This window comes from Prionailurus bengalensis, chromosome B3 (assembly GCF_016509475.1).
Source record: "Prionailurus bengalensis isolate Pbe53 chromosome B3, Fcat_Pben_1.1_paternal_pri, whole genome shotgun sequence".
Classification (NCBI taxonomy): domain Eukaryota; kingdom Metazoa; phylum Chordata; class Mammalia; order Carnivora; family Felidae; genus Prionailurus; species Prionailurus bengalensis.
In genome coordinates, this window is record NC_057355.1 from 26,505,034 (window position 1) to 26,532,777 (window position 27,744).

Below are 27,744 nucleotides of genomic sequence, written 5' to 3' on the forward strand. Positions count from 1 at the left end.
GCAATTTAATGAGACTATGAGCTCAGAAGTGCCACTTATAGTTTGAAAAGTAGAGTGAAGAAGTTCATTTGTGAATTATTAGTTATTTAGCAAAACTAAAGGAAGTTTATTGAAATGATTGCAGATACAAACACTTTTGTTTCCATAGAAGCAATTTGTTTCATGTGCAAAGGTTTAGAGTCTTGTTCATGTTCCTCTGGGGCAGAAATATTCTGAAATCGGGGCTGTCATTCCTTTTATCAGTTGCTAAATACTGAGGAAAGAGAACCTCCTTATTTTCAGAGGTCATGAGCTCCTGACTCTTGCAATCTCATTACTGGTCCCTACCAAGGAAAGAGAAATTGTTTTCTTTCAGGAGAAATGAAGCATTTTTACCTCTGATGCACAATGTTGGGTTACAGTCTCTCATCATATCCATTTTATGCCCTCGTAGTTGAAACTGTAATTCCTTGACTTACTAAAGTGTTGTTTTTAAGTTATAAGATTATAAATCTGTGATATGTGTAAATGTCTTTAAGTTCTAACAATAACAATTATCAGTATTCATTATTCTTCCCTGATGCATGTACTCTCCAGATCTTTGCTTTGAGTCACTTTGTTTTAGATCATTAGCTAGGCAGTCAGGTGATGGATAAGGAACTGGAGCCATCTCAGATATTACTCATCACTGGGGTTTTGCTTTATAGGAAACTGACATTAAATTACTTAGGTATTGTCTTTTGTTTTTATCATTTTATAGTTGTTTTTTTTTTCTGTATAATCAGCTTAACAAATATTGCAGAATATCTTTATAACCATCTATTCCTGGCAAATTTCAGTGTATTAAATGTCCTTTTTTCCCAAGAATTTATTAAATACAAGTAAGAATCTCTCATCCTTTGAGAATTTTAAAAAGGAAGACAGGGTTTGAATTGCAACTATAAGGCAAATCCAAAAGAAAATCCACCCTTTTCCAACATACCCGTGAGGTGTTAGCGCATGAGTCAAAGGAAGTTGAATACTGCTTTCCTCAGTCTCTCTGGCTCAAAGTGTTAACACACATGTATTTTTCTCCACAGTAAAACCGACCGTAATTGACGTTGACATCTATGTTAACAGCATTGGTCCTGTGTCATCAATAAACATGGTAAGAAGCTCTTTTCTGGTCTGAGCACCTCCTCATCACTTCTTGCTTACATCCTCATTGTGAGTTTCTGCTCGAGATTTATCATGCAGGTTTAAGCTCACAATTGAATTCTTAAGTCTATAGCCCTAATTGATAGTTTAAAAACTGAAAATAATTTTAAAAAGTCAGAGTGGAGTTTATGACCCTAGTAGTGAGACATGGCTCTACTGTTTAAAAGGTACCTCATTTCCTACCTTGTCCACACATGTATTTATTGCACATAGATTTTCAGATGAGATTATTTGCAGTTATGCAGTCATTGATTATATCTTATTTCATTAATATTAGGGATGAATATAAATGACAGCTTTTGGCTTTTGGTCAGTTTTTCAGGACTTTTAGTGTTTTAGTGTTTTAGGACTTTAGTGTTTTTCTTTAGGAAAGCATCTGAGATTATCCAGTGTATACTTTTCTCTTCAGTTTGAACTATGTGGGTAAATAAATTATCTTTTTTTTTTGAACAGGAGAAAGTATGAGATCAAGTATGTGATTTCCTTGAGAGGGTATTTTCACAGACTTAGAGGCAAAATGAGCTCCAAAAGTAACTACAATGTGAAAGAAGGCTTTCCCTGTAAAAAAGTGCTTAGCTATGAGGAAAGTGTTGGGATGCTGAAATACATTAGTGTAAAAGTGTCTTGCAAGATGCTACAGCCCGTGGTGTGGCTCCCTAAGTGGTGTGCAGGGTTCCAAGACCACACATTTGCATTTGTGGACCCAGTGATTGCAGGAAATCTTGTATACTGGGGACCTTCTTTGTACTTCAGTGCTCCACACTGGCTCCTGGATTTGGGGGGTGAGGCTTCAGGGTGGGGGGATTGCCAAAATGCTGACTTAGATGCTGTCTTTTCATTGCAATGTTCTGTGGATGGAAATAATCCCTCCAGAATTAGTAGCAAAATCAGTTCTTTTCATTGCCAGATATTAAAAGTGTTCATTTTTTCTCTGATGATAGAAAGTTTTCCATGTAGGGGTAAAATTATATTTATGGGTGACTCATTTAAAAAATGTGTCATCCATAAATTGGAGATGGGACACTGGCAAAGAGGTGAAGTGAATAAAAGAGAATTCATTTTACACAGCCTATAGGCTACAGATTGTAAAATGTAAATTGTAAATGTAATATTTCCTTTCTTTGATAAATAATTATTTAGTTGACTGCATAAAAAGCATAATAACTTCTTAGTTCATTTGTTTCTTATTCTGGGGTTTTATTTTCTTACATTAGTTCCACATTATTTATCACCCTTATGTCCAACCCTAATTTATGTCTAATACTAAGAAAGAAGTGCCTCCATAGAGATAGAGTTACAAAATTATTTTAGAAACAACTGCTTGCATTTGTATATCTTATGGATTTTCATAAGTTATAACTTTGAGATCTACTTTGTGCTCGGGATTAAGCTTTACTTTTGGAATTGATAGAAATTTCTGCCTGGAAGTCATAGGCTTCACAGGAGGAGGCTAAGTGACAATCACCCACAGAATGCTATAAGGACTCTGCTAACTATAGGCAACCTCTTGGGAAAGCTGGCGGCCTTTGGAATAGATTTCTCTGATGAGGTCTCAATCTGAAACTTGACCGATAGACAGAGATTTGCCAAGTGGAATAGCATGGGGAGGTCCTCAGTAAAAGTCAGGAAGACGGGTGTGTGACCCGATTGGGGAATGAGGGGCTGGCATGTTATTTGAATGCCAAGGGAGCAGGGTGTGGGTAGGCAGCACCTTGGACCTACCTGGGACTGAGGCCCTGGAGCCTTTCTGAAGAGCTGGGCTTCATCCTTAGGTTTTCCTCAGATGGGCGTTGGCATTTGGGAAGTGTGCAGACCCACTTTCATCTAAGTTATGTGTGGGTCATAATTCGTGAGATTAGTTCATACCCAGCAATATGTCTAGTCAGACCCCTTTTCTCCCTTTTAAAGAGAGACAGAGAGGAGTGCTTGGGTGGCTCAGTCAGTTAGGCATCTGACTCTTGATTTCAGCTCAGGTCATGACCTTATGGTTGTGAGATTCTCTCTTCTCTCTCTCTCTCCCTCTGCTCCTTTCTCTCTCTCTCTCTCTCTCTCTCTCTCTCTCTCTCTCTCTGTCTCTCCGTCAAATAAATAAATTAATTAAATAAAAAATAAAAAAATTATCTTTAAAAATGAGAGAGAGAGAGAGAAAGTACATGGCATAGAAATGACAATGATTTAAAATCATTATTTAAAATAATTTACTCTGACCCCTTCATCAAGGTGGGGAGAATGATCTTAAAATGGTCTGAGGTGTTGTAAGACCTCCATCATCTGAAAAAAATAATTAGCATTAAAATAATATACATCCTGTGGCAGACAAACCAAAATACTGGTGTTAGATTTTTTTAACATTTACTTTTGAGAGACAGAGAGAGGCAGGGCATGAAGAGGGGAGGGAGAGAGAGAGAGAGAGAGAGAGAGAGAGAGAGAGAGAATCTGAAGCAGGCTCCAGGCTTTGAGCTGTTTGTTAGCACAGAGCCTGATGTGGGGCTCAAACCCACAAACTGCGAAACCATAACCTCAGCTGAAGGTGGACACTCAATCGACTGAGCCACACAGGCACCCACCAGTGAGGAGATTGAGTAAAAATCTTTTCCAGTTAACCCCCCCCCCACCTTAAAAGATGCCCTGAATACCTTGAAATTTCATTGGTCCATTTTTTTTCTTTCCAGGAGGTGTGTCTACTGCAATGAAAGGCTAGAGCAATAAATGTTGGTTGCCTTTTATTTGTGAAAGTGAAGCAAGTGTCTAGGCAACAGTGGGCAAGATGAATGACAGGAAATGCATTGCTCTGGAAATAGGGACATGTTTATTATGGTCAGTTCTCAGAAGAGCTAGAGTTGTCTAGACTCTAGCTACCCTGTCTGCTACCAAGAGGAATATTATTGTACTACTAACTTATGTCAGCTAAGCAAAGTGTAAGGCATAGGCAAAGGTCTGTTACATAGATAGATAGATAGATAGAGATGATAGATTGATCTAGATACACAAAGGTACATTTAAATATTCAAGTCCTATATTCTCTGGGGTGAATTTCTCTATTTCCATCTTTGTTCATTCAGTAAATGTTTGCCATATGACTGTTGTGTGTCATGAATGGTGCTGGGTGCGGGTTAAGACAAAGATGAATGGAAGGAGTAAGGTTCAGATTCATGAACAAAGCATTATGGTACACAGGGGGACAGAACAAAGATAAATTCAACACTAAGTGTCCCAGAGGGGAGAGTATCCAGTAGCGCTGAGGAATGTTTCAAGAGGGTCATTAGTCAGGAGCTTCAGAATGGTTTTTTCACCACTGAGTAGTATTCCACTGTATGTATATACCACATCTTCTTTATCCATTCATCAGTTGAGGGACGTTTGGGCTCTTTAACGTGGATGGAACTGGAGGGTATTATGCTAAGTGAAACAAGTCAGTCAGAGAAAGACAGATATCATATGTCTTCACTCATATGTGAAATTTGAGAAACTTAACAGAAGACCATGGGGGGAGGGAAAGAAGAAAAATAGTTACAAACAACGAGGGAAGCAAACCGTAAGACACTCTTAAATATAGAGAACAAACTGAGGGTTGATGGGGGGTGGGGGGTCAGGGGAGGCAGGGAAAATGAGAGAAGGGCATTGAGGAGGGCACTTGGGATGAGAACTGGGTGTTGTATATAAGTGGTGAATCGCAGGAATCTCCCCCCCAAAACCAAGAGCACACTATGTATACTGTATGTTAGCTAACTTAACAATAATCATATTTAAAAATTAATAAAATAAAATAAGCAGGTGGCTGAAAAAAGAATTGCTTTTATAAACATAAATGTTTATTTTTTAAAAGACTTTTTTTAGAGCAGTTTTAGATTCACAGCAAAATTGAGAGGAAAGTAAAAGATTTTCCACATACTCCTGCCTTCACATATGCACAGCCTTCCCCTTGTGACCACCTAGTGACTTATCATCACTCAAACATTTGCTTTAGGGTTCACTTCTTGGTGATGTACATCTGTGGATTTGGACAAATGTGTGAAGACATATCCACCATTATAGGATCATACAGAATAGTTTCACTACCCTAAAAATCCTCTTTATGCATTTGCTTCTTGAAGGATGACTATTTCTAACCTTTATGGTCGAAACTTGAAAACCACCAAACTTCCAAACTTTGCTTGGAAGTCACATGATAAAGGAGTTCTTCTCACATCACTGAATATATCACATACGTCCACTCTATCTATGACACCAAACAATGCAGTTTCAAAAGAATGTAAGGTTCTTCAAAGTGGACCTCATGAAAAATAAAAGCGATTTAAGAGTAGGGGACTGATGGTGTGAGTGGGTATTGGGAATTGAGTCAGGAATAATAAAAAAGAAGAATATGGGGGAGAACAAGAATATCAAATTAAAGAATATATTATGGGGGGAAAAGCACAATTTAGAGATGTGTATGGGACTTAAGGATGTAAATTTGTATTGGGGTTTTGACTGTAATGCTTTAGTATTACAGGCTTTAGCCTCATAAATTTATTCCTTTCCTCCTACCAAACATTCATTTGAGTAGAGAGAGAGAAAACAATAATTTCTAGTTCTTTTTCCTGTCCTCCCTCCCACTTTTCTCCTTCTTAAATTGATATTATTAATACTGAAGATTCAGTTTCATACATTCTTCTTGCTAAATAAAAATGAAGCGGCATTTCAGTCTATTGTTTAACAGACTGATTTCATTGTCTTATTTATCTGAGAATTGCTTATGGTTTTTCTAGTTATTGAATAAATCAGAAATGCTTACATGGGTTGAAGAGAATCTTATTTATTTTTTTTTTAATTTTTTTTTTCAACTTTTATTTATTTTTGGGACAGAGAGAGAGAGAGCATGAACGGGGGAGGGGCAGAGAGAGAGGGAGACACAGAATCGGAAGCAGGCTCCAGGCTCTGAGCCATCAGCCCAGAGCCTGACGCGGGGCTCGAACTCCTGGACCGCGAGATCGTGACCTGGCTGAAGTCGGACGCTTAACCGACTGCGCCACCCAGGCGCCCCGAGAATCTTATTTTTTGTCATCTTTAATCACATTCTCTTTGTCACTACAATATATCTAAATGTGCACAGTTCTTTTTTAAAAATGTTTATTTATTTATTTTGAGAGAGAGAGGAAGAGCGAGCAGGAGAGGCAGAGAGAGAGAGAGAGAGAGAGAGAGATTCCCAAGAGATTTCCTTCGTACTATCAGCACAGAGCCTGACATGGGGTTCAATCTCATGAACTGTGAGATCATGAACTAAGCTGAAATCAAGACTAAAACGCTTAACCCACTGAGCCACCCAGGCGCCCCTAAATGTGCACAGATCTTAACAGAAATTGTGCATGGTTTGTTTCAAGACTGGGAGTCTGCAGATCAGGAGATCTGGCACATTTATTTTTGAGACTGTTCACCATAAGCAACCTTTTAGGAAAGTAACAAAGAAAAGTAATGCTTTGATATCTACTCAGTGTTATCGACCTCATATCCTTTGATCCTCACAAGGTCATGTTAGAGAAGATACTGCTCTTTCCCACTTACTGTGTTTGTAGTGAGTATGTGCAGCTCACAAAGATGGAGATCCCAGAGCAGTGCTTCCAACAAGGACCTACTGCACTTCTGCAGTCAATATCAAAATAAGGCAACAGCACGTACTGAGCCTCAGCTATAACTTGGAAGTTGAGATGATACTGGCTCAGAGTGATTATAATGTTAGAATCATTTTTCTTTTTTAAAAAAAAATAGACTTTATTATTTTTTATTATTTTTGAGAGAGAGAGAGAGAGAGAGCGCGCGCAGGAATGAGTGGGGGAGGGGCAGAGAGAGAGGGAGACACAGAATCTGAAGCAGGATCCAGGCATGAGGCTGAACTCATGAGCCATGAGATCATGACCTGAGCTGAAGTCAGACACTTAACTGACTGAACCACCTAGGTGCCTTTTAATAGACTTTATTTTTTAGAGGAGCTTTAAAATGTTTTCTCAGCTTTGTTGAGATAGAATTGATATATAACATTGTATAAATGTACAGTTTACAATTTAACGATTGGATATACATATATTGCAAAATCATTACTACAATAAGGTTAGTTAACACCTCCATTCCCCCCCTTTTTTGTGACAAGAACTCTTAAGATCTACTCTCTTAATAACTTTTAACTGTATATTACAATATTATTCACTATAATCACTATGCTTTATATTAGATTTCTCGGAACTTATTCATCTTGATGCTGCAGGTTTCTGATGTTTGACCAACATCTCTCCATTTTCTGCACTCCCAGCCCCTGACAGCCACCATTGTGAGATTTCAGTTTCTTTAGATTCCACGTATAAATAATATCATACAGGGGTACCTGCGTGGCTCAGTTCGTTGAGCATCCGACTTCAGTTCAGCTCATGATCTCACAGTCCGTGAGTTTGAGCCCCATGTTGGGCTCTGTGCTCACAGCTCAGAGCCTGGAGCTTGCTTCAGATTCTTTGTCTCCCACTGTCTCTGCCCCTCCCCTGCTTGTTCTCTCTCTCCTCTCTCTATCTCTGTCTCTCAAAAGTAAACATTAAAAAATTAAAATAAGATCATATAGCATTTGTTATTCTCTGACTCACATCATGTAGCATTTTTAAATGTACATAAAAATTGGCCAAAAATCACATAGAGTTCCCATATGCTTCTACACACACACACACACACACACACACACACACACCCTTGCTCCCATCATTAAAGTATGGCATTAGTATGGAACATTTATTACAATTGATAAAAGAATATACATTATTATTAACCAAAATCTATAGGAGAGTTCACTTCTGGTGTTGTCCATTCTTTGGGTTTTCACAAATGTATATTGACATGTATCCACCATTGTGGTATTGTATAAAATATTTTCACTTCCTTAAAAATCCTCTGTGCTGTACCTGCTCATCCCTGTGTTCCAACCTCAGCAACCAGTGATCTTTTTACTGTCTCCATAGTTTGCCTTTTCAGAGAGTCATATAGTTGGAATCCCACAGTATGTAGCCCTCTCAGACTGGCTTCTTTGCCTTTGTTTTTAAGAGAACTGGTGCTAAGTCATCTGAGGAAATCCAAGATATGTACTGATTAAATCAACATGATGTGACTGTAATAGCTGGTTGTGATTGTGTGTTACCCAGAGATTAAGGGGGCAGCTGTACATGTCATGAGGGCAGGTTAAACATCACCAGAATATGCTCCATGGCCTAAAATACAAAACTTGTAGGAAGACATGCAGCCACTAGGGGAAGGGAAGAATTGTGGGCCCTTAAAGCTTGCTCTGACGTCTGTGAACCTCATCCGATCTCCTTCACTTTTGGCTGCAGTTTTAAGAGGGGAAGTCAGTGGACCATGTGGAATCATAGAAGCCCAGGAGGGAGGAAGTTACATTCCATTACAGAAAGATCTATTATTACTACAGGATGCCAAATGCTTCAAAAAATTTTCTGAAAACATCTAAGCCCAGAAAATCTAAAAGAAGGAAGGTTGCAGTGCCACGGTGCCACCCTTGTTTTGGTATTCTTTACATTTATTCTGCTTAAGGTTCATAGCAGGTTTGCATCTGTACTTTGATACCTTCCATCAGTTTTTAAAAATATTTGGCCATTATTTTGTAAAATCTTGCTTCTACACCATTCTTTGCCCCTTTTCACTCTCTAATACTCCAGTCACATAAATGTTAAACATTTCCCTCACATTCCATTTGTCCCGTATGCTTGTGGACTTTTTGACATTCCTTTGCTTCATGCTTCAGTCAGTGGAAAAACTTCCAGACTACCTTTCAACATGACCATTGCCCGTCATCTGTGTCCAGTTATCTGTGAAAGCCAACTGTTGAATTTTTAATTTCAGCTACTGTATTTTTCATTTCTAAAATATCAACTTGATTGTTTATAAGTTAGTTCTCTGGTAAAATTCTCCATTTTGCAATGTATTTCCTTGAATATATTAATCATTAAATGTGGCTGATAGCTGAAATATCTGGTCATCTGTGGCACCATTTTTATTGTCTGTTTCTTTTGTTTTGTTTTGTTCTCTTTTGTTTTGTTTTTCTTTTGTTTGGCCCCATTTTCTGGTGTACCTGATAAGTTTGATTATGTACAGAAACTTGCAGAGACTTCGGGTGATGTTTCCTCTCATGTCTGGAGGTCAGAGCTGGCTTGGGTTGGAGTTTTCAGGAGGCTCTGTTGTGCTCTGTTTTCCTCCTACTAGAGGGCATAGCTCCCCAGGGGTCCCAAATGAAGTCCTTGGATGCTTCCCAGTGTCACTCCAAAAAGATCCTAAACTCTAATTTTTATGTTTCTGGCACTAGAAATTGACTGAAAATTCTGCTCTTCTTTTTAAGCCATTTTTTATGACTGATGTTTAACCAATTTTTTATGCAGCTTGATCAGTAAATGTGTTGAGGGAAAACTAGTATGGCTCACTTCCTTATCATTTGTTTTCTCTGAAATCTCAGCCTCTCCAATTAGGACTCCTTGGCTGCCCCAAACTCCAGTTTTGCCTCAAGCTCTATTGAGGTCTATATTCTTAGCAGCCATTCTCCACTCAGCTCCTCCACATCATGCACCAGACTACCAAGAAATACACTCTGGGGAGAAGGCAGTGTGTGGGAAATGTGGTCTACTATGGCCAGCCTGCCTTCCCATCTGCTCAATTTGATTTTTTAAATGTGTATTTTATCTAGCTTTCCTGTATGTTCTTAGTGAGAGTGTTGGTCTATGACGAGTTATCCCATCATAGCCATACACTTTTAGTTTGAACTTTTAAATTTAGATGGAATAAATTTTGATTTATAATAATCAGCAAAGAAGTGATTTGGGGCTCAGAGTAAAGCATTAGTGAAACATTACTGTTGGACTTTTTTTTTCTTGCTTTAGTAATCTCCCTGAATGCCTTCAGATTAGTGAAGAAGATGGAATTTTCTAGAGACCAGGGTGTCCAGGTTTTCCCTATATAATGACTTTCCAAGAGAAACTAGAGAAAGTTAATGATGTATTTCTTCTGACGATATTAGTTTTAGAGGATCAGAGCACTTGTCTGTTATAGATTGTTTAAGAGGATGGTCTTATATATGTAGGTTTAATATTCTTCTAATAAATGAATAATAATACTTTCGCACATAAAGCTTATGTGTTTGAAATTTGGTTCTTCACAGGACAGAGAGCCATCTCCAACCAAGCTAACAGCAGTAGAAATAATATGTAGAATAAACACATTGCTAAATAAACTAATAGAACACACTGGAGGGGGGGCATCTGGCTGGCTCAGTCAGAAGAGCATGTGACTCCTGATCTCAGGGTTGTGAGTTTGATCCTGTGGGCTTTGGAGATCATTTAAATAAATAAAACTTAAAAAGAATAGGATACATTGGAGGAACCACACAGTGTAAATGACAATGACTTCTGTAATTTAGGAGGAATCCCAAAGATTGAGAAAGAAGATGATATTTAAAGGCTTTTTTCAAGTCTCATTCTGTAGCAAGTGCCCACCTGACTGTGAGCCTTTGAGCCAACACCCATATCTCTTTTTTTTTCATTTTTTTAAATGTTTATTTATTTTTGAGAAGGAGAGACAGTGTATGAGTGGGAAAGGGGCAGAGAGAGAGAGACTGGGATACACAGAATCAGAATCAGGATCCAGGCTCTGAGCTGTCAACACAGAGCCCAATGTGGGACTCAAACCCACGAACCATGAGATCATGACCTGAGCTGAAGTCAGACACTTATCTAACTGAGCCACCCAGGAGCCCCTATATCTCTTTTTGATTCCCCTAGAATTCATTCCAGATGCCCTGATAAGTATGTGTTACATGTGTCTGCTTCTCCACCTACATACCCATTAGTGTATCTTTATGTGTGAACACATACACATCCTGCACACCATACACTTTGCCATGTCATTAGGTTACAATTTTATTAGTTAATAAATTAACTTCTCTTTATCTATTAATATTAGCTAACACTTTTCCAGTGCTTTCACTGTTGCAAGAAATCAATCCTGACAAACCTATAGAGGCCATTGATATCATCACCCAAGCTTCTGGCTAATAAAGCTAAAGTTTACAATCCTCATGTCATATCTCAAAAGCTGTCTGTCTGGAAGATAGTAGAGCCACCACTCACACTTTAAAGTAAAAAGGAAATCAGTGTGAATTATTCTAACAAGCATATCTTAAATGTAAAATCAATGCATTTTAAACTTGCACTATATGTCCTGTTTTCTTTGTCCTCTTGTGTGTTGGAATTTTTCACCATTTTATACAAAATATCATCAGAGATACTACCTGGTAGGGTGGAACACTAATGTCCATTGTGTGAATGGATGTGAACTTTTCAGTGATTTAAGAACAGAGAGATAGCTGTAATGATAATAAAGCATCTGTATGTTCTTTGTTAGTGAGATATTGCACACAAACTCCTTCAAATGTATGAATAGATTTTTTTTCATCTTGAGGTTTTCAATTTCTGTTGTGTATTTCACAATTGATATCCTTCATTATTCACAAATGGGCTATGTGATGTACCTCTGAGAAGAGCACCTTATTTGTGTTGTATATAAAAACTATTTTCTGAAAGGGTGGGCCATTGAATTGGACTCAATATTAAGGGATCTGAGAAAGCTGTCACATCTCAACTTGACAGGGTGCCCACAAGCTTTCACACAGGTCCAGATTGCCTAGAAGCAGGAAACAACACTCAGTTTACTGTGGCCTTAGTATGCACCTGTGGTGGGTTTGGAAGGACCAGAGTGCCATGCCAAGGTGTTGCTGCAGGTGGCAAGGTACAATTACAGGCTCCTAAGGGTGGTTGGTCACATGTATCTTTCAGAGAAGTCCCTCCTGTACCATTGTGGGGGATGACAGTAGGGTCTGGCAAGACTGAATGGGAGGTGTGTAAGGATTGCCATGCAAATCCAGTATAAGAAATGTGAGTCCTGAACCTGAATAGTGGTAGTGGCATATAGAGGTGAGTATGGACTTGAGAAATGTAAATTCCTAGACATGACAATTAACTGCATTTAGGCATTAGAGAATTGGAGAAGTCAAGGATGACTCACAGGCTAGCAGAGTTTGTTAATCCAGTAAGTGTTACTGAATACCTGCTATGTGCCAGATGCAGAGGCAGATCATGGGATTTGTGTAATAAACCACAAAAGGCCACAATATTTATCCAACTTCAATTCTTATGGCATGAAACAATGAACAAACACAAACAATATTGCTTCAATTTATGAGCAGATCCACAAAGAAATTAAACACTTGGATGTGACCACACACTCAAGGTTTCCTTGTATGAAAGTGGAGACAGCTAGATATGATTGCTTATTGATGCAATCAATAAGCATAATAAGATAACATAGTAAGGTGTTTGGATTTTATTCTAGGTTCAGGAGGAAACCTATGGAAATTACTAAATAGGTAGATTATGTAGTTTATCTTTCAAAAATAATGCTGTACCCTGACTATGCAAATGTTGGAAGACCAGCTTTACCCTTGTCCTCCAGTTCCCTGGAGGCAGCAGATAGCATCTACAAATCTTATTAATGAGGGCTATGATGGGACTAATCGCATCCCCCCATCAGGACCCCCTGAACTGAAATTCGTTTATTGAAGTCTTTTTTCCCAGCTTCATTAGAATTTGACCTTATTTGGAAATAGAGTCATTGTCAGTGTAATTAGTTAAGATGTGGCCATAGTGGAGAAAGGTGGGCCCTAATACAACAAAATTAGTGTTCTTATAAAAAGAAAATTTGGGGGTGCCCAGGTGGCTCAGTCAGTTAAGTGTCCGACCCTTGATTTTGGATCAGATTGGGTCCTGATCTCACAGTTCCTGAGTTAGAGCATTGCATCGGGCTCTGCACTAACAGTGTGGAGCCTGCTTGGGATTCTTTTTCTCTCCCTCTCTCTCTGCCCCTCTCCAACTCTCTCTCTCTCTCTCTCTCTCCCTCTCTCTCTTAAAATAAATGAATAAGCCTTAAGCCTTAATAAGAATATTTGAACACAAGCATGCACATAAGGAGGATACCATGTGAAGATGAGGGCAGAGGTCTACAAACCAAGGAATGCCAAAGATGGCCAGCAAACCACCAGCATCTAGGAAAGAGACCAAGACTATGTTCTCCCTCACAGGCCTCAGAAGGAATCAGCCCTGCCACCACCTTGATCTTGGGCTTTCAGCCTCCAGAACTGTGACACAACACATTTCTATTGTTTGAGCTACCCAGTTTGTGGTTGTTCATTATGGCAGTCCTAGCAAACTAAGACAGGGCCCGTCCCATATTATGCAGGTTCTGGTCATTTATAAGAGGTTGTCACTTTTCATGTGACACTGGCTTGCTGCTTCAAGGAAGCTGTAGTTCACCCACTACCCTTACCCCTTTCTCAGGACTCAGCATCACAGAAGGGATGATTGACAGGTCAGTGGAAGCAAGTGTGGCTTCCCTCTTTGTGTAGCTGCTTCCCTACTTGGATTGTGTTTCATACTACATTACTAGTCTAGGACAGTTCTGTGAGTTAGGGATTATCATTCCACTTACTAATGAAGAACATGAGAGACATCTGGGTGTCTCAATTGGTTAGGCGTCTGACTCCTGATTTTGGCTCAGGTCATGATCTTATGGTTTGTGGGATCGATCCCCAAGTCAGGCTTTGTGCTGACAGTGTGGAGCCTGCTTGGGACTCTCTCTCTCTCTCTCTCTCTCTCTCTCTCTCTCTCTCTCTCTCTCTCTCCCTCTCTCTCAAAATAAACTTAAAAAAGAGAGAATATTGAACAACATGAGACCCAGCATAGAGAGTAAGTGGAAATACGACTTGAATCCAAAGCTGGTTCTAGAGGTATGACTGTGCTTCATGAACTTCCCACTGTGAGAAACCAAGCTATTCATTGGTTCAGCAAGAGCCATAACTGGGGCTTGTGATCAGGCTGGCAGCTGTTCTCAGCTCACGGGCAATGAGGCTCCCTAGGTGGGCAAGGAAGGTGTCCATATACAGGTGTCCACTGTATATGACCCTTGGCTGAGATGGGCTTATGCAGAAGGGGGAATGGCAGTCCCTCCTCTTCCTTCCTGGGTGGCAGCCACTGGTGTTAGCTCATCCTGGCCACTATGCCCCATTTCATACTTGGAATGAGATCTGCAAGGGTTGTAAATCCAAAGCTCAAAGTGAACATCCTGTGTTTTGGCACCCTTATAATTGCCGTGGCCAGAACACCTCCGTAAAAGGGATAACCACTTGTTTTCACATCCAGTGAGACTCAGAAGTCCTCCAGGGCATGGATTTGTGCGTCTGTCATCCCCTGATTAGGACAGATGTATGATTCAGAGTAGACTTGAAGTTGGTGAGTGGGGTGATGTGGAGGAAAGATAGAATGGATGAAGCACTCTGCGAACAGAATAGCAGGGATAATATTTAGGGATATGAGTTCTGGAAGGCAGGATCCTTAGCATCGTTTTCACTAACAAACCCTAGTGCCTGCACAATACCAGGCATGGGTCACTAAATACTGGTGTTGACTGGAAGTGCACACCTTTTTCCATTGAATCTAGGTTTTAGAGGCCCAAAGTTATAGGCTGCTTTCTCATTCTTGTGCCTCTTACAGTACCTGCTATGATGCTGGGCATGTGTCTATGTTAGATTATCTTAACCAGATAAGTATGTGTGTGCCTAGCCTCACTGAATCAGTTGGAAGGGGAGAATCAACAACACCCATAATAGAGAAGAAAATGAGGAGAAATGTGTTCACCTGTGGTTCTTTCCAGGTACAGTTCAGTCATTTTAAATTACTAGAATGATTTAGATTCTTGAAAGAGATGCCGCAGTTCAAAATCATGTTTACAGTTAAACATCATTTTCCTGAAAACCACAATGCTATGACTAGGGATTATTTCCCTACTAAAGAATCTGACATTCTGATACTTTTTCTTTCCTAGAAATAACCACAAACATCATTTCAAATCGGCTATAATGGAAGCAACTTACATTGTGTGGTCAGGAATTTCCTGAAGTATACAGAAACCACATGGAATAATATGAATAAAATATGAACACTGTGTTCAGGGCTCCACTTAGTCATGACATTCTATACCAAGGTCTTACCACTCCCCAGACCCAGACATTTCCTTTGCAGTGAAAGAGTACCATGAATACTGGTTATTGTCACTGAAGAAAGTGTCCTCCTTCTCAATGGCCCTGTCCCATTGCAGATGTGCCCACTACCATTGGGTCATGGTGCTTTGTCACTGTTCTCCACCTTTTCTTGAAAAAGCAGTCTGCTTTTGACACTGCCAACCTCACCTGGTGGCCAGGGTTGGACCAGAAGAATGGCCTTGACAGTAGAAGCCTCAGGAAACCAGTTGATAACTTTCCCACTTTGGAGTGACCACCACATTCACCCCAGTATCAGGATGTGGGGGATGTGAACAATGCAGTGTGGACATTCAGGAGTGCTTGGAGTTTGGTGTTTGCAAGGGCAGAGCACAGGTGCAGAGGTGGCAGGAAATGTCCAGAGAAAGAGAGAAAGGTGTACATATTTTATCTTCCTCATTTGTGAGGAATATGGAGATGACTGAGTGAGGCCAACCTTTAGAGAAGATGGCACACTTTCCCCCTGTGCTTCCAGGACTGCAGGTGGCAACAAAGAACACCTTGTTTTCTTGGAGGCTGTCAGTCGTTCCTACTCCTTGATGCATCCTAGGCTCCAGCAACTGTTGTCTGGCCTCTCTTCTGCCTGCCCATCATCTTCTCATCCAGGCGAGCCCTGGGAGGGGCTCTTCATGGGCTCTCTCAGTCACATCCTGCCCTTCTCCTTCCTACATTCACAGGTCTCCTTCTGCTCCCTGGAACTTTGCTGCAGGAACTATTTTCATTTGTATCTTTAATTTTTCTGCTCTGTCTTCAGGCTCTCAACCTGTTTTACTGGGCTACTTCAGCTTCCTGATTGGCTTTCCTGTATACAGTATTCTTTCCTTCCCACATTGCCTTCACACAGATGCCTCACTTGTCTACCTAGACGCGGGTCTCAGTTCACCGCTCTTCTGTTGGAATGCCTTGTGTGGATCCCAGATGCCTGTGGAATAAAGGCTTGTCAGCCAGCACTGTGGCTCTTGTACAGTTTGCCTCCAGCATGTTTCAGACTCACTACCCACTGCATTCCCAGAAACATGATGCTCCAGGCATGCTGAACTAACACCCCCAATTTCCCTTTCCTAGCTCATGTCTCTGCTCATCCTGTTCTTCTCCTGGAATGACTATCCAATTTTTCTTTCTGTAAAGATTGCATTCACTCATCAAGGCTCCCACACTCCAGAAGACACTTCACCACTACCATTTACTTCATTCTTTCTGCAGCTACTGTTGCAGTAAAACAAACAAACAAAAAAACAAACAAAACAAATAAACAAAAACAAACACAAATGAGAACTCTCAATTGTGTCACTCAGGTCATGCTTCTTCATATACCTATTGGCTGAATGTATGTATGACCCCTAACATTTTTAACTGCTTCTTCAGTTCAATCGTTGGGAACTGTTCTTTTTTTGTCTCTTGCTTTGATTTTCCAGGGTTCTGTGCACATAGAAGAGGATTAATAAATGTGTACAGGTTTGTGAAAGTCAGTTGTAAGAAAATAATCTTCAAAGTGGAAATGATGTTATGAATATTAAGAATTAATTCAACTCTGAAATTAAAGAGAAGGTATTTTTAAATATAGGTGTCTTAACGCTAGACCAGTCTTGAAAAGTTCCCATCATGGAGTTCCCTTAGACTTTTTTAGCCGCTTACTTAAGAGAGTCTGCTTCTTGTTTTATCTTTCCAGAAAGTTCTTCCTTATGTAGACACTTTCCTCCTCCTTTGTGCTTCTGCCATCCTTTCTTTGTTCATCTTAGTTCTCCTTTCCTTGCTGTCTCTGCCAAGTTTTTGCTTTGGTGGTACAGCTGTTCCACTACCCATGTCCCTGCACTTGGTGCTGCCCCTGCAGCTCATGGCAGTAGAGCAGAACAGGGCCAGTTAGGATGAAGTGAGTGTCCAGGCAGAGTGGACATCCAGCTTATCCAGCACCATTTGCTGAGTTCACTGCCTTCAGGCTGCCAGGCAGCCATCCAGGACTGGGAGGATCCTGAGACACATTCTAATCTACAAGAACCACACTGCCCACTCTTTCTTTGTCCACCCAAGAGCACCTGAAGTTCTGTGACAGTACAGAACTGGAATGGAAAGAATGGCTGGGCCTTGGAGGCAGGCCTGTTGCACCTTCTCTCCCAAAGGGCAGAGGCGACTGCTCCCAGGTCACTGAAGTGCCCCATGAAAGCCATGGTTCTGGGGGCATTGTTGGGGAGAATAAACATGCATGTGGGGTCCTCTCTGGTCTCTTCTAAAGTAAATGTCATATGATTTCATGAGCCAATGACACAAAGGGGAAATTACAAGAGATTTTGAGAAAGACATTTGAATGAGGAAAGCAATTAAGGTTTAAGCTTTTAAAAGGAATATACATGAGATAAAAAAGTGACCCTGTGAATTCAGTTTCCCTTTCTCCTTCTGGAATTGTCCAGTCTTCTCTGAATAACTATGTTTTGATGAAATTGACCAGCAAGACCCCTTCTCTGTAAGGAGCTGACCTCTCTGTCAGGTGCACTGGTGGGTGAAACTCTTCCAGTATCCAGTATTTAAGGAACATCTGTAGACTATATTTGTTGAAAATCCCTCTCTGTCAAGCAGTGCTGGACAGACTAACAACTATTGGAGAGAACGTTAGATGCTATATGCACTAATACACTATATACACACAGTGGTCCTTAATTTAACAATTCTATGATTTGAGCATTTTATGAGGTTTTTATAGCCTAAGTTGTAGGAATGATTTCTGACTTATTAGTATATCTTGTATGGCTCTCTAGTAACTACTTTTCGTTCAGAGATTCTTAATTAAACATCCTAACTTGTCAACCCAAACTTCTGCTTCTTGGTTTCCATATTGTTAGCAGCATATTCATTCACAAAATCAGCCAGTCAAAACAAATAGGCAGAGTCAGAATCATCTTTGATCTTGTGTCTTTTACTTTTCAAATATGTATTGTCATTAGGACTGCTAGACAGGTGATGCTATCAGCATGGAGTCAGAGCTCTAAACTTATCTCTGCATCCACAGGAAGACATAGTGAGAGGAAAAGTGCTCAGTCCAAGGACTTAGGTCACTGCAGTTCCTGTTTGGTAGAGCTGATCTGGTCTTTAATGTGGTACAGGAAGTCCTCTGATAGGTCTTCATATCCATGAAGGAAGAATAACATCATTTAAAACAAGCCTCTACTACATGCAAACCAGGTCTCCTGTTTTGGGTCTTATTTTGTGGTGTTTGATTTCTTTAGAGGAAACTGAGGCAGAAAGCCAAAGCTGACCTCAGTGAATGAGGTTCTTAGAGACCACATCTGTCTGTGAGGATGCAGCACCCAGGTGGCCTAGGTTGATGGAAAGGACTACCCTGGTGGGTACCCTCTGCATCCCCACTCTCACTGCTGTTGGAAGAAATCATTCTTCATTGATTTTTCACTTGAACTAGAGAATTTCAATAGAATAGCTGCACAACCTCCCCACCACTACTTCCTAAATTCTTACACAGAATCGAAATATATAAAATGGTTGGATGTTGGAGCTTCTCTGAGTCAAGTAGGAGGATGAAACTGGAGCCATGCCACTTGGACCCTCCCACAACTTCAGGGAGCCACCTGCCTCCTGGGCTCCATAGAACCCAGTCTGAAAATCCCTTACCTAGAATTCTGCAGCTCCCTCCTGCTGCTCCTGACTTTAGCTGCTTCCTCTTCTATCCTTCCTGTACATGGCTGCTAAGGAACCCTCCAAAATGCACAAAGTGAGCTGGCCAGGCCTCTACTGAAAAATGTTTTAGGGAGCCCCATTGCCCTTTCATGTGGCTGTGTGATTGCAGCTGGCTAACCTTCCCTGGCTACCATCGCCAGGCACCTGCTTTCCCTTTCACCTGCTGGCACATTACCAAGTCTTGCTGGCATGACACTGCAGAAGGCTCCCTGGCCTGGGGCGTCCCAGCTACTCCTCATGACTACCTATTCACATTCTTTCAATGTGAGCAATGCTTCCAGGCTCAGCTCCAAACTCCTTGCCATGGATGTCAGATTCTTTACAAGGTTTATGGGACTTTGTACCTTGGCTGGTGTCATTGCTTCCACAGAGAATGCTCTCAGCCCCTCTATTTGCCTATGTAACTCTTACTGTTCTCCTCCTGAGCAGTCTTCTGCCATCACTCAAGGCTGGGCAGGAGACTCTCTGGTGTAATCATAAAGCCTGGTCCACATGTCTGTTAGATACTTACCAAATATCACTGTTGACTTTCTCTCTGTAGGTTTGTGTGTTGTACTCAGTCATAAGCCTGCAAATGCAGGACCTAGAAACTGACCCCAAACTATCTTTTGCTTCACCTGAATCTGACTAGCTTATATATGTTTCTTCCACAGTCTGAGTGCTTCTCCCTGCCCAGACAAATGATTTCCATGTTTTCAGCTCAACTCCAACATCTATTACTTCAGATGCTTTCTTCAACAAATTTCAGGAAGAATTGTTGATTGCATTGAATTCGGTGGCCTATTGCACTTTTCTACAGTTCAGAAAAACACATTTTTCCCCTTGCTGCTTGGATGTAATATGTATTTCTCCATCAGGTCAGGAGTATACAGTTGAGTATGGTGGCTCCCTATTGCTTTGTAATATGTTATCTTAACAGTGAATTAAATTGGCACATTTCTTGTCTCATAATTTTTATGGTCAGAAATCTGGACACGATTGGCTGGCATCTCAGCTCTAAGATCTCTCACAGGCTGCAAATGAGGCCAGACCTGCAGTCATCTCAAAGTTTGACTTGGGCGGAATCCATTTCCAGCATCACTAATGTGGCTGTTGGCAGGGCTTGGCTCTTCACTGGTTGTTGGACTTGGGCCTTTGCTAGAGCCTCCTGCATTTCTTGCCACACAAGCCTCTCCACAGGGCAGCTGGTTTTATTAGAGAGAAGCCATAGACAGAGTGAGGAAGGAAGGAGAGAATGAAGGAAGGAAAGAAGGAAGGAAGGAAAGAAACAAGGGAGGGAGGGAGGAAGAAAAGAAGGAAGAAAGGGAGGTAGAAAGGAAGGGAGGAAGGAAAGAAGGAAGGAAGGAAGGAAGGAAGGGTAGAAAGGAGGAAGGAAAGGAGGAAGAGAGAAGGAAGATTGGGGGAAGAGAGATTAGGTACGTAAGAGGCAAGTTTTTATAATCTAATCTGGAAGTCATACCCCATCACTTCTGATATATTCTGTTCAGCAGGAGCATACCATTACATCCAACCCACAGGAAAGGTGGGGATATCCTCAAGGGCTATAATGGCAGGAAGAGGAGATTTTGGGAGCTCTTTTAGAAGCTGATGACCACACACCTGCTTTGAGTCAGTCACTGTGCTAGGAGCAAAACTAGATGCAGACTCTGAAATCAAGGTGACAAGTCCTGTAAAGTATAGCAGTCATGAATTCACATAACCACTGAAACAGATTATTGCACAAGTTGAGGTGAGCAACTTTGAAGTGATGTTTTAACAGAGCTGACCTGGATCAGAGACATCAGAGGATTTCTTGAGGAACTTGTGAGAATTTAAGAGATAAGTTGAGAAACGCCAGGGGACCAGGTAGTGGGAGGCTTAAGGTTGGCATCAGGCATCCTGAACAGGAAGAACAGCAGGCAAAAAGGGCTCGTGCTTAGCGCTGCTTGGAAAATGCAAGAAGGGCAAAACATCTCACCAACTCTGATCAACAGAACGGACTTGAGAAAGTTACTACCCTATGCTCCATCCTTATTGGTTTGCACTCAGCCTAATAGTTCCTTTATCCATTTCCTCTTTCTGGAGTGCACCTAGTGTCTACTGCAAGATAAACTATTTGGAATGAATGAGGTGATATATGCTTTGGCAACAATCAATTTAAACAGCTTTTGGCTAGAACACAAAACCATAAATCTGCTGAAATTGCTAGGTATCGGGGGATGTCACCTGTCACACTACTTTGCTTTTTCAAAAGCAGATGTACATTCAATGAAAGGAAAAAGAGAAGGGAACTAGCATCTACTGAGTTCCCACATCCACCAAATGATTTACCCAAATTATCTCATTTAGTCCTCACAGAGCCCTGTGAGGTCAGTATTACCAGCATGTTTTCAGAGACAGGGAACCAAGTGCAGTTAGACCGTGGCCTGAGACCCATGGTCAGGTCTGTCCACTCCAGATGCAGTGTGCACTCTGCAGAGTGGCTTTCCCTTCACTTTACAGCAAACCTCCATCTTTACCAATGGGCCAATTAATTCTAATTTCTTGAGAAACCTTGGCTAACTTTGGAGCAGAGTTTCGATGCCTTTGTAAACAAATGGTGATGCTAAATATGTTTGTTGTGTCAATGCAGTGGAGAGGGGCTGTGAATGTTAGCTTGACTCAAGAACTATCGAAAGTTCAGAGTGTAGAATGATGACAGGGAGCTGGGAGGCATGCCCTGAGTCCTTTTATTTTTAATGAATTATTTCTTCTTCCTCAGTGTCTCTGTGGCCTCTTCCTGTATTCTCCAGCAGTGGGAAGACAGCCGCAAAACTTCCTTTGCTGTGTTTCTAACTGCTATGCACTCTGAACTGCAAACCAAAGACTGACAAGGAAACAGGGTGTATATAAAGGTGAGGGAGATAGGTCACATGTCTTTATAATACATGCTGTTTCCTCATGAGTCTTTGGTTTGCAGTTCTGTGTTATAGGAGAAAACTGATACTTCATACTTAATTTTTCTCGCTAACATATTGACAGGATATTCTTTGAACTCCAAATTCAAAGCCACCTCATGTTCATGTTTTATTGTTCTTTGGTATGGGAGGAGTGTTTTTTGGAGGTTAGAAAGTAGGCACATGGTTTTACAATATTGTTCTGATCCAGGAATGGAAGAGAACATTCATTATACCTTTGTCTTGGCACCCTTCTTGTGGAGGTAGAATATCATCAGGCACATCTGCAGCTCACAAATACTTAGAATAATATGATGTCTTCATGAAGAATTATACACAAACTCAACTGTTAATCATGGCTGTACTTATATGTCTTTCTTGTCTTGTATATTTTGTTTTAAATCTTTCTTCAGTGACTTCTCTTTAAAACCCTGAGACAGTGAAAGACAACATAGGATAATGTCTTCAGTGGGACCATATGGTATCAGTTGCTTACTCAGCTAGTTGCATAACTTCTCATGCTCGCTTGCTTTCCAGAGATAAACCGCCACACGTTCATTTAAAATCCAGCATATTGGACATTGTTAGGTGGTTTTTCTCTGAAGGAATATTGTGGTCAAGTGTCTATGTACTCAGTGAGACTTTCCAGTCTTGTGTTTCTTACATCACCAAACTTATTGATGAATAAAAAGTCCAGAGGTACACACTTATGTAAAGGATACATAGCATCCTCACAGGTCATCATGATTATCTGCAGACTCACTGAAGAAGAATGAGGCCCAGCACTTCCATTACTGTAGTTCTCAGGAACTGACTATCATTTTGATGACCAAAGATGTGTCCATAGCCTGGCTTAGAGGGAGCCCCAAGGTCATAGCATAATTAATTATACAAATCAGATATGTGTTCATGATTCTTGGTTCTCATATGTCTGTTGCACTTGAAAACATTCAGCTGAAGGACAAAGGTGGTTCCATATATACTGACATTCCAATTATTGAATATGGAAAAGGGAATTTTCAATACTTGAAATACATTTGGCAATACAGAGTTTTAAGTTTTTCAAATTTATACTTCACAAGCATAAAAAACAATTTTAGATTTTGAGGGTCATGATCAGGCTCTGTTTTAAAAGAAACAAGCTGGAAATATTATTGAATATGCTGTTGGGCTGCTACTGACTTTGCTGATCTGAGAGAAACACTATAAATCTATTTGTGGGCTAAAAGTGGAGTCAAGATGGATCACCTCAGCCTAGGAGACAACACTTAATTGTACTTTATCTTTATTTGGATCTATTAGGTTTTAATTAGAGGTCATTTTGCTAAATGTTTTGAACCTGAATAAGAATTTAATTTGTGAAACAACTGAATTACAGAAAATTAGAGAAACCAGTGAATGGGGGGTCCAAGCAAATGAATCAAGCACAGCTCATTTATATTTAGTAAAGTGATAACACAAACAGAGTTATTACTTTGTATGGGAGGGCTGAGTTGATACCCCAGCAGGGGCAAAGTGGGGCCCCACCTGGGAGGGGTGTATTCTGCTTTAGCCTAGGAGGAGGCTCTGGCAAAAGGCCTGCAGATGACTGCCCAAGGGCTGCATCCTCACTGACCCTGGGAGTAAAGTTTATGCCTCTCAGGTTCTCATTACTCAGCTGAGGGCCTAGAAACCAAGCCTCTCTCTCTTCCTGAGAGTGGGCACTGGCATGGTTTCAGAGCCAACCCACCCTCTGATGCAGAGCCTTTGGACTTGGTGATCCAAGTGGACCAATCACGGACATCAGAATCTCTGGGAAAACCTCATAAACTCCAAGTGCCATGCCCTTGTGCCAGACCTTGTGAGCAGAAGCCTAAACAGACATATGTTTAGAAAGGCCACAAGGAGTTAATCTAGCCCTGGAAGTGGAGTACTCTGGGAATGTGCTCTGGAGAGCAGAGGAGACTGCAAGCTCAAGAGAGTCCAAGTGAGTGTGGCCCCTCCATGAGGACTGCAGGTACAGCCACCAGAATCCCAGTTCTTTCTGTTCCCCCACCCAGTCCCATGGTAGTAAACATGAGGATTTTAGCTTTCTGAGAAAAAGATGCAGGTTTCAGTCTCCTGAGACTGCCATTCATGTTAATATAAAATCATGAAATCATAACATCAGTTGGCTCCCTGAGAGCTGGCATTGCAATTCTCCTTTAAAAAGAAAGATATATTCCTCTTAAATTATCACCTGTCACCCTGAATTTAAATATACCCCCAGAGACGTGGGATGTTAATCACTGTCACCATGATATAACTTGTGTGCTTGCCAGGTAGTGGCACCCCTGGGCTCAGAATCCTCCAACCAGGTGAAGCTCAAGCCCTGGGATTAGCCAAGAGCATTGGTCTCTGTCCCTCCAACACCTGCCTCCTCTGGTTGTATCTCCCCTGCCCCTCTGCTGTCCCCAGCCTCAAGACTTGGTCCTTCTAACTCTCTGTCCTATATCTGTACAAAGTGTGTATCTCACCTCCTGAACATCTTGATGAGATGGTCCATTTCCCCCATCTGTCTCCTCTACTTTATTTTATGACCCTTGGGATTCTTCTGGTATAGTCAGTTCCCTGACTTTCCTCCATGAGCCTCAAGGCCCCTGCACCCTGTGGTCATCATAGCCCAGGCTCTGTATATCTTTGTGGGGCATATAACCTGTTGGAGGAAGTCTGCACTCAGACACTAGAGAAAGAACACAGAAGTCAGAGACTGGGAAGTCAGAAACTGATGAGAAGCATCAAGCTGCCTTTGCAGGGCAGCTACATGGGTGAGCACCTATGCAGGCACATGGTGCCCTGCATGGGTTTAACACTCGTGTCACAATCTTCACATTCTTATTAATTTTTGACCAGGAGGCCCTGCATTTTCATTGTGCACTGGGGCCCACAAATTGTGGAAGCAGCCCATCTTCCAGTGAATCTGTACCTTCAAGTAGTGGGTTTGTTTCACTTGACATGGTTACACAGCCTGTAATCCCACAAATTAGAGCATCACCTGTGCAAAATATTATGCAGTTATACAATTTCAAAATCTTCTAGAAAGACCTACCAGCTTTCTAGAATAGCTAGTGGCTATTCACACTGTTTGTATCAGTGTCTTCCAATTTCTTTTTTTTTGTTGTTGTTTAATGTTTATTTATTTTTGAGAGACAGAGAAAGCACGAGCAAGGGAGGGGCAGAGAGGGAGAGAGACACAGAATCTAAAGCAGGCTCCAGGCTCTGAGGTTTAAGCATAGAGCCCTACGCAGGGCTCAAAACCATGAACAGTGAGATCATGACCTGAGCCAAAGTCAGATGCTTAACCAACTGAGCCACCCAGGTGCCCCTCCAATTTCTAATCTTATAGTTTCTAATTTGCAGCTCATTTCCTTCCCAGGAAGCTTGCCAATCACTCACCTGAATTGGGACCAACTATAATAGTTTAAAGCCACACATGTGGTTGGTTGAGATACCTGCACAGTGCACTACAAAAACACTGACATGACAACAATTGTCAGCCATGGAGTAAGACAAATCAGGGCTCACATTCTAACTCTCAGTGATTGAATATCATGCTTATTTCCATATTTGAAAAGTGGACACAACAAAACATCTATCATATAAATTTGTAAGTATACCAGATATTGCATGTAAATTAACTAGTAGTTACTCCTTCAAAGAAAAGTGAAAAGGGTGAGTGAAATGTGCAAATTGCTAGCACTCAGGAGAGCTGGGTGTGGAGGAGTTTTAGTTGGGAGGATGAGGGGAAAGGGGTCTGGAAGGCAAGGAGTCCAGGAGTGACTGTATCCAGGACTCTTGTGTGCCCTCCCTGAGTCTCTGTTTTGTATTTTTTAAATGCTGTTATGGACGGGTTGATTGTGAGTTAATGAGATAATCACTCCAAGTACTTGTAATGCTCTCTGTATGTTGAATAAGACCTTTAATAAGTGAGTTCTTCTCTCTTGTTCTGAGATGGGTCTTTTCAAAAGCAGAGATGAAGCAAGAGCATTTTGGAAGAGTAAGATGGTTCAAATGTAATTTGTGGTGCACTTGTCAATTCTAATACCTGTGTATATTGCAGATTAAGTGAAATTTAGTCTCTGTAAGGGGCATGAACTCAATTAGCATCCATTTGTGCTTGGATAACACAGAAAGAGATTAGCTTTAGAAAAAAAAAACTTCACTGTTTTATTTCTGTATGAAAGAATGAATTTGCATTTTCCTTCTCCTTATGTTCTTATATGGGACATATAAGAAACATACTGTTGCCTTCTTATGTTCTTATATGGGAAGCTCTATCTCTTAGGCCCTTAGATCAGCAGTGTTGACTTCACATGACACTCCATTCCATCCCCTGGAGCAGGGGCAGGCTCAGCCATAACATAAGCCTTAAGAGCTCCAGCCAGCCTGAGCAGGCTTCTCCATCTGGGCTATGATGGCACACTGTTTTCCTCCACCCATCTCCTTAGAGGGGATGCATCATTCCATCCTCCTTCTGCTGTATTTAGGATAAAGCACTGTCTTACAATGGACCTTAAGAGAATGTATGAATTTTACTAACAGTAAAACTGTTTTTGGATAAGGAAAGCAAGATTTCCTCAGATAAGTAAAACAAAGTAATGTAGATCTGCTGAGTTAAAACTCTAAGATTCAGACTTCCTAGTGTTGGTTATTTTCATACTTAATGTGTTTTTATTTCCAAATTGATGACAATACATCATTTTTACAAGGTGTTTCTATTTAATTGTAATATTTTATCAATTGTTTATTTTAAAAACTGTAAAATAATAATTTATAATTATAATGAAATTGTAATGTGCCATAGTAATAAAATATTACTACTGGTTGATAAGTTATGTATGATAATATCACTGATAGTGTATGTAATTTTCTTACAATATAATGTTTAATACAGTGATTCTACTCTTCCAAATTTGATAGTTTTTTAATTCATATGAGGAAGTTAAGACATCCATCCACTATGTAGGATGAAAGAAAAATGATTCAAATATTGTTAAATGTCTATTTTTAGCTGTTGATAATTTCTAGCAAATAAATGTTGCACAAAGTCTAGGTGCAACCAGATGCGTTTAGGTAGCAGGATGCAAGTCACAAATTATATACATTTATTATGTACATTTTTCTTCCTACCTGTCCCCTAAACTCGATGGGCTTCCAAAGCTATGAAATCTAGACAACTACAATTCTTGATTCTCCTGTCTTTAATCATTCTAGGTAAGGATTAGACCTGCATCCTCCATTCTTAGTTTTACTTGTGGTTTTAGAACTTCAGAAGAAATCCGTTCCTTTTAGTCAGGGTTCTTCAGAGAAACAACCAATAGGAGAAAGAGAAAGAGAGAGAAAGAGACTGAGAGAGAGACAAGTGTGTACCAATCCTTCATATTGGTTCACATGATTATGGAGGCTGAGAAGTCCCATAATCTGTCATCTGTAAAATATAGATCCAGGAAAGCTGGTGATATAGTTCCAGTCTAAATTTGAGAACCCAGAGCACCGATGTCATAGGGCAGAAGACAGATGTCCCAGTTTAAAAAGAGAGTAAATTCACTTTTCTAATTCATTTTTGTTCTGTTGAGATCCTCGATGAATTGGATTGTGCTCACCTGCATTGATGAGGGTGGATCTTCTTTACTCAGCCTACAATTCATAAGATAATCTTTTCTGGAAACACCCTCACAGACATACCCAGAAATAGTGTTTTAACAGGTATCTGGCATCCCTTAGCCCAGGCAAGTTGATACGTGGAATTAAGCAACAATAAGTTTTATTGAATTTTTTATTGAGTCCATATCC

General features: G+C 40.7%; 1 protein-coding gene across 3 annotated transcripts in view; it reads left to right on the forward strand.

Annotated features, from left to right (window-relative positions):
* GABRG3 (gamma-aminobutyric acid type A receptor subunit gamma3) overlaps window positions 1-27,744 on the forward strand; it is a 718,893-nt gene that overhangs the window by 56,979 nt on the left and 634,170 nt on the right. For all 3 annotated transcript variants that reach the window (XM_043554901.1, XM_043554902.1, XM_043554903.1), the window contains exon 3: window positions 1,059-1,126. In XM_043554901.1, coding sequence (XP_043410836.1) covers window positions 1,059-1,126 — 68 coding nt within the window. The remainder of the gene's footprint in view (window positions 1-1,058; window positions 1,127-27,744) is intronic.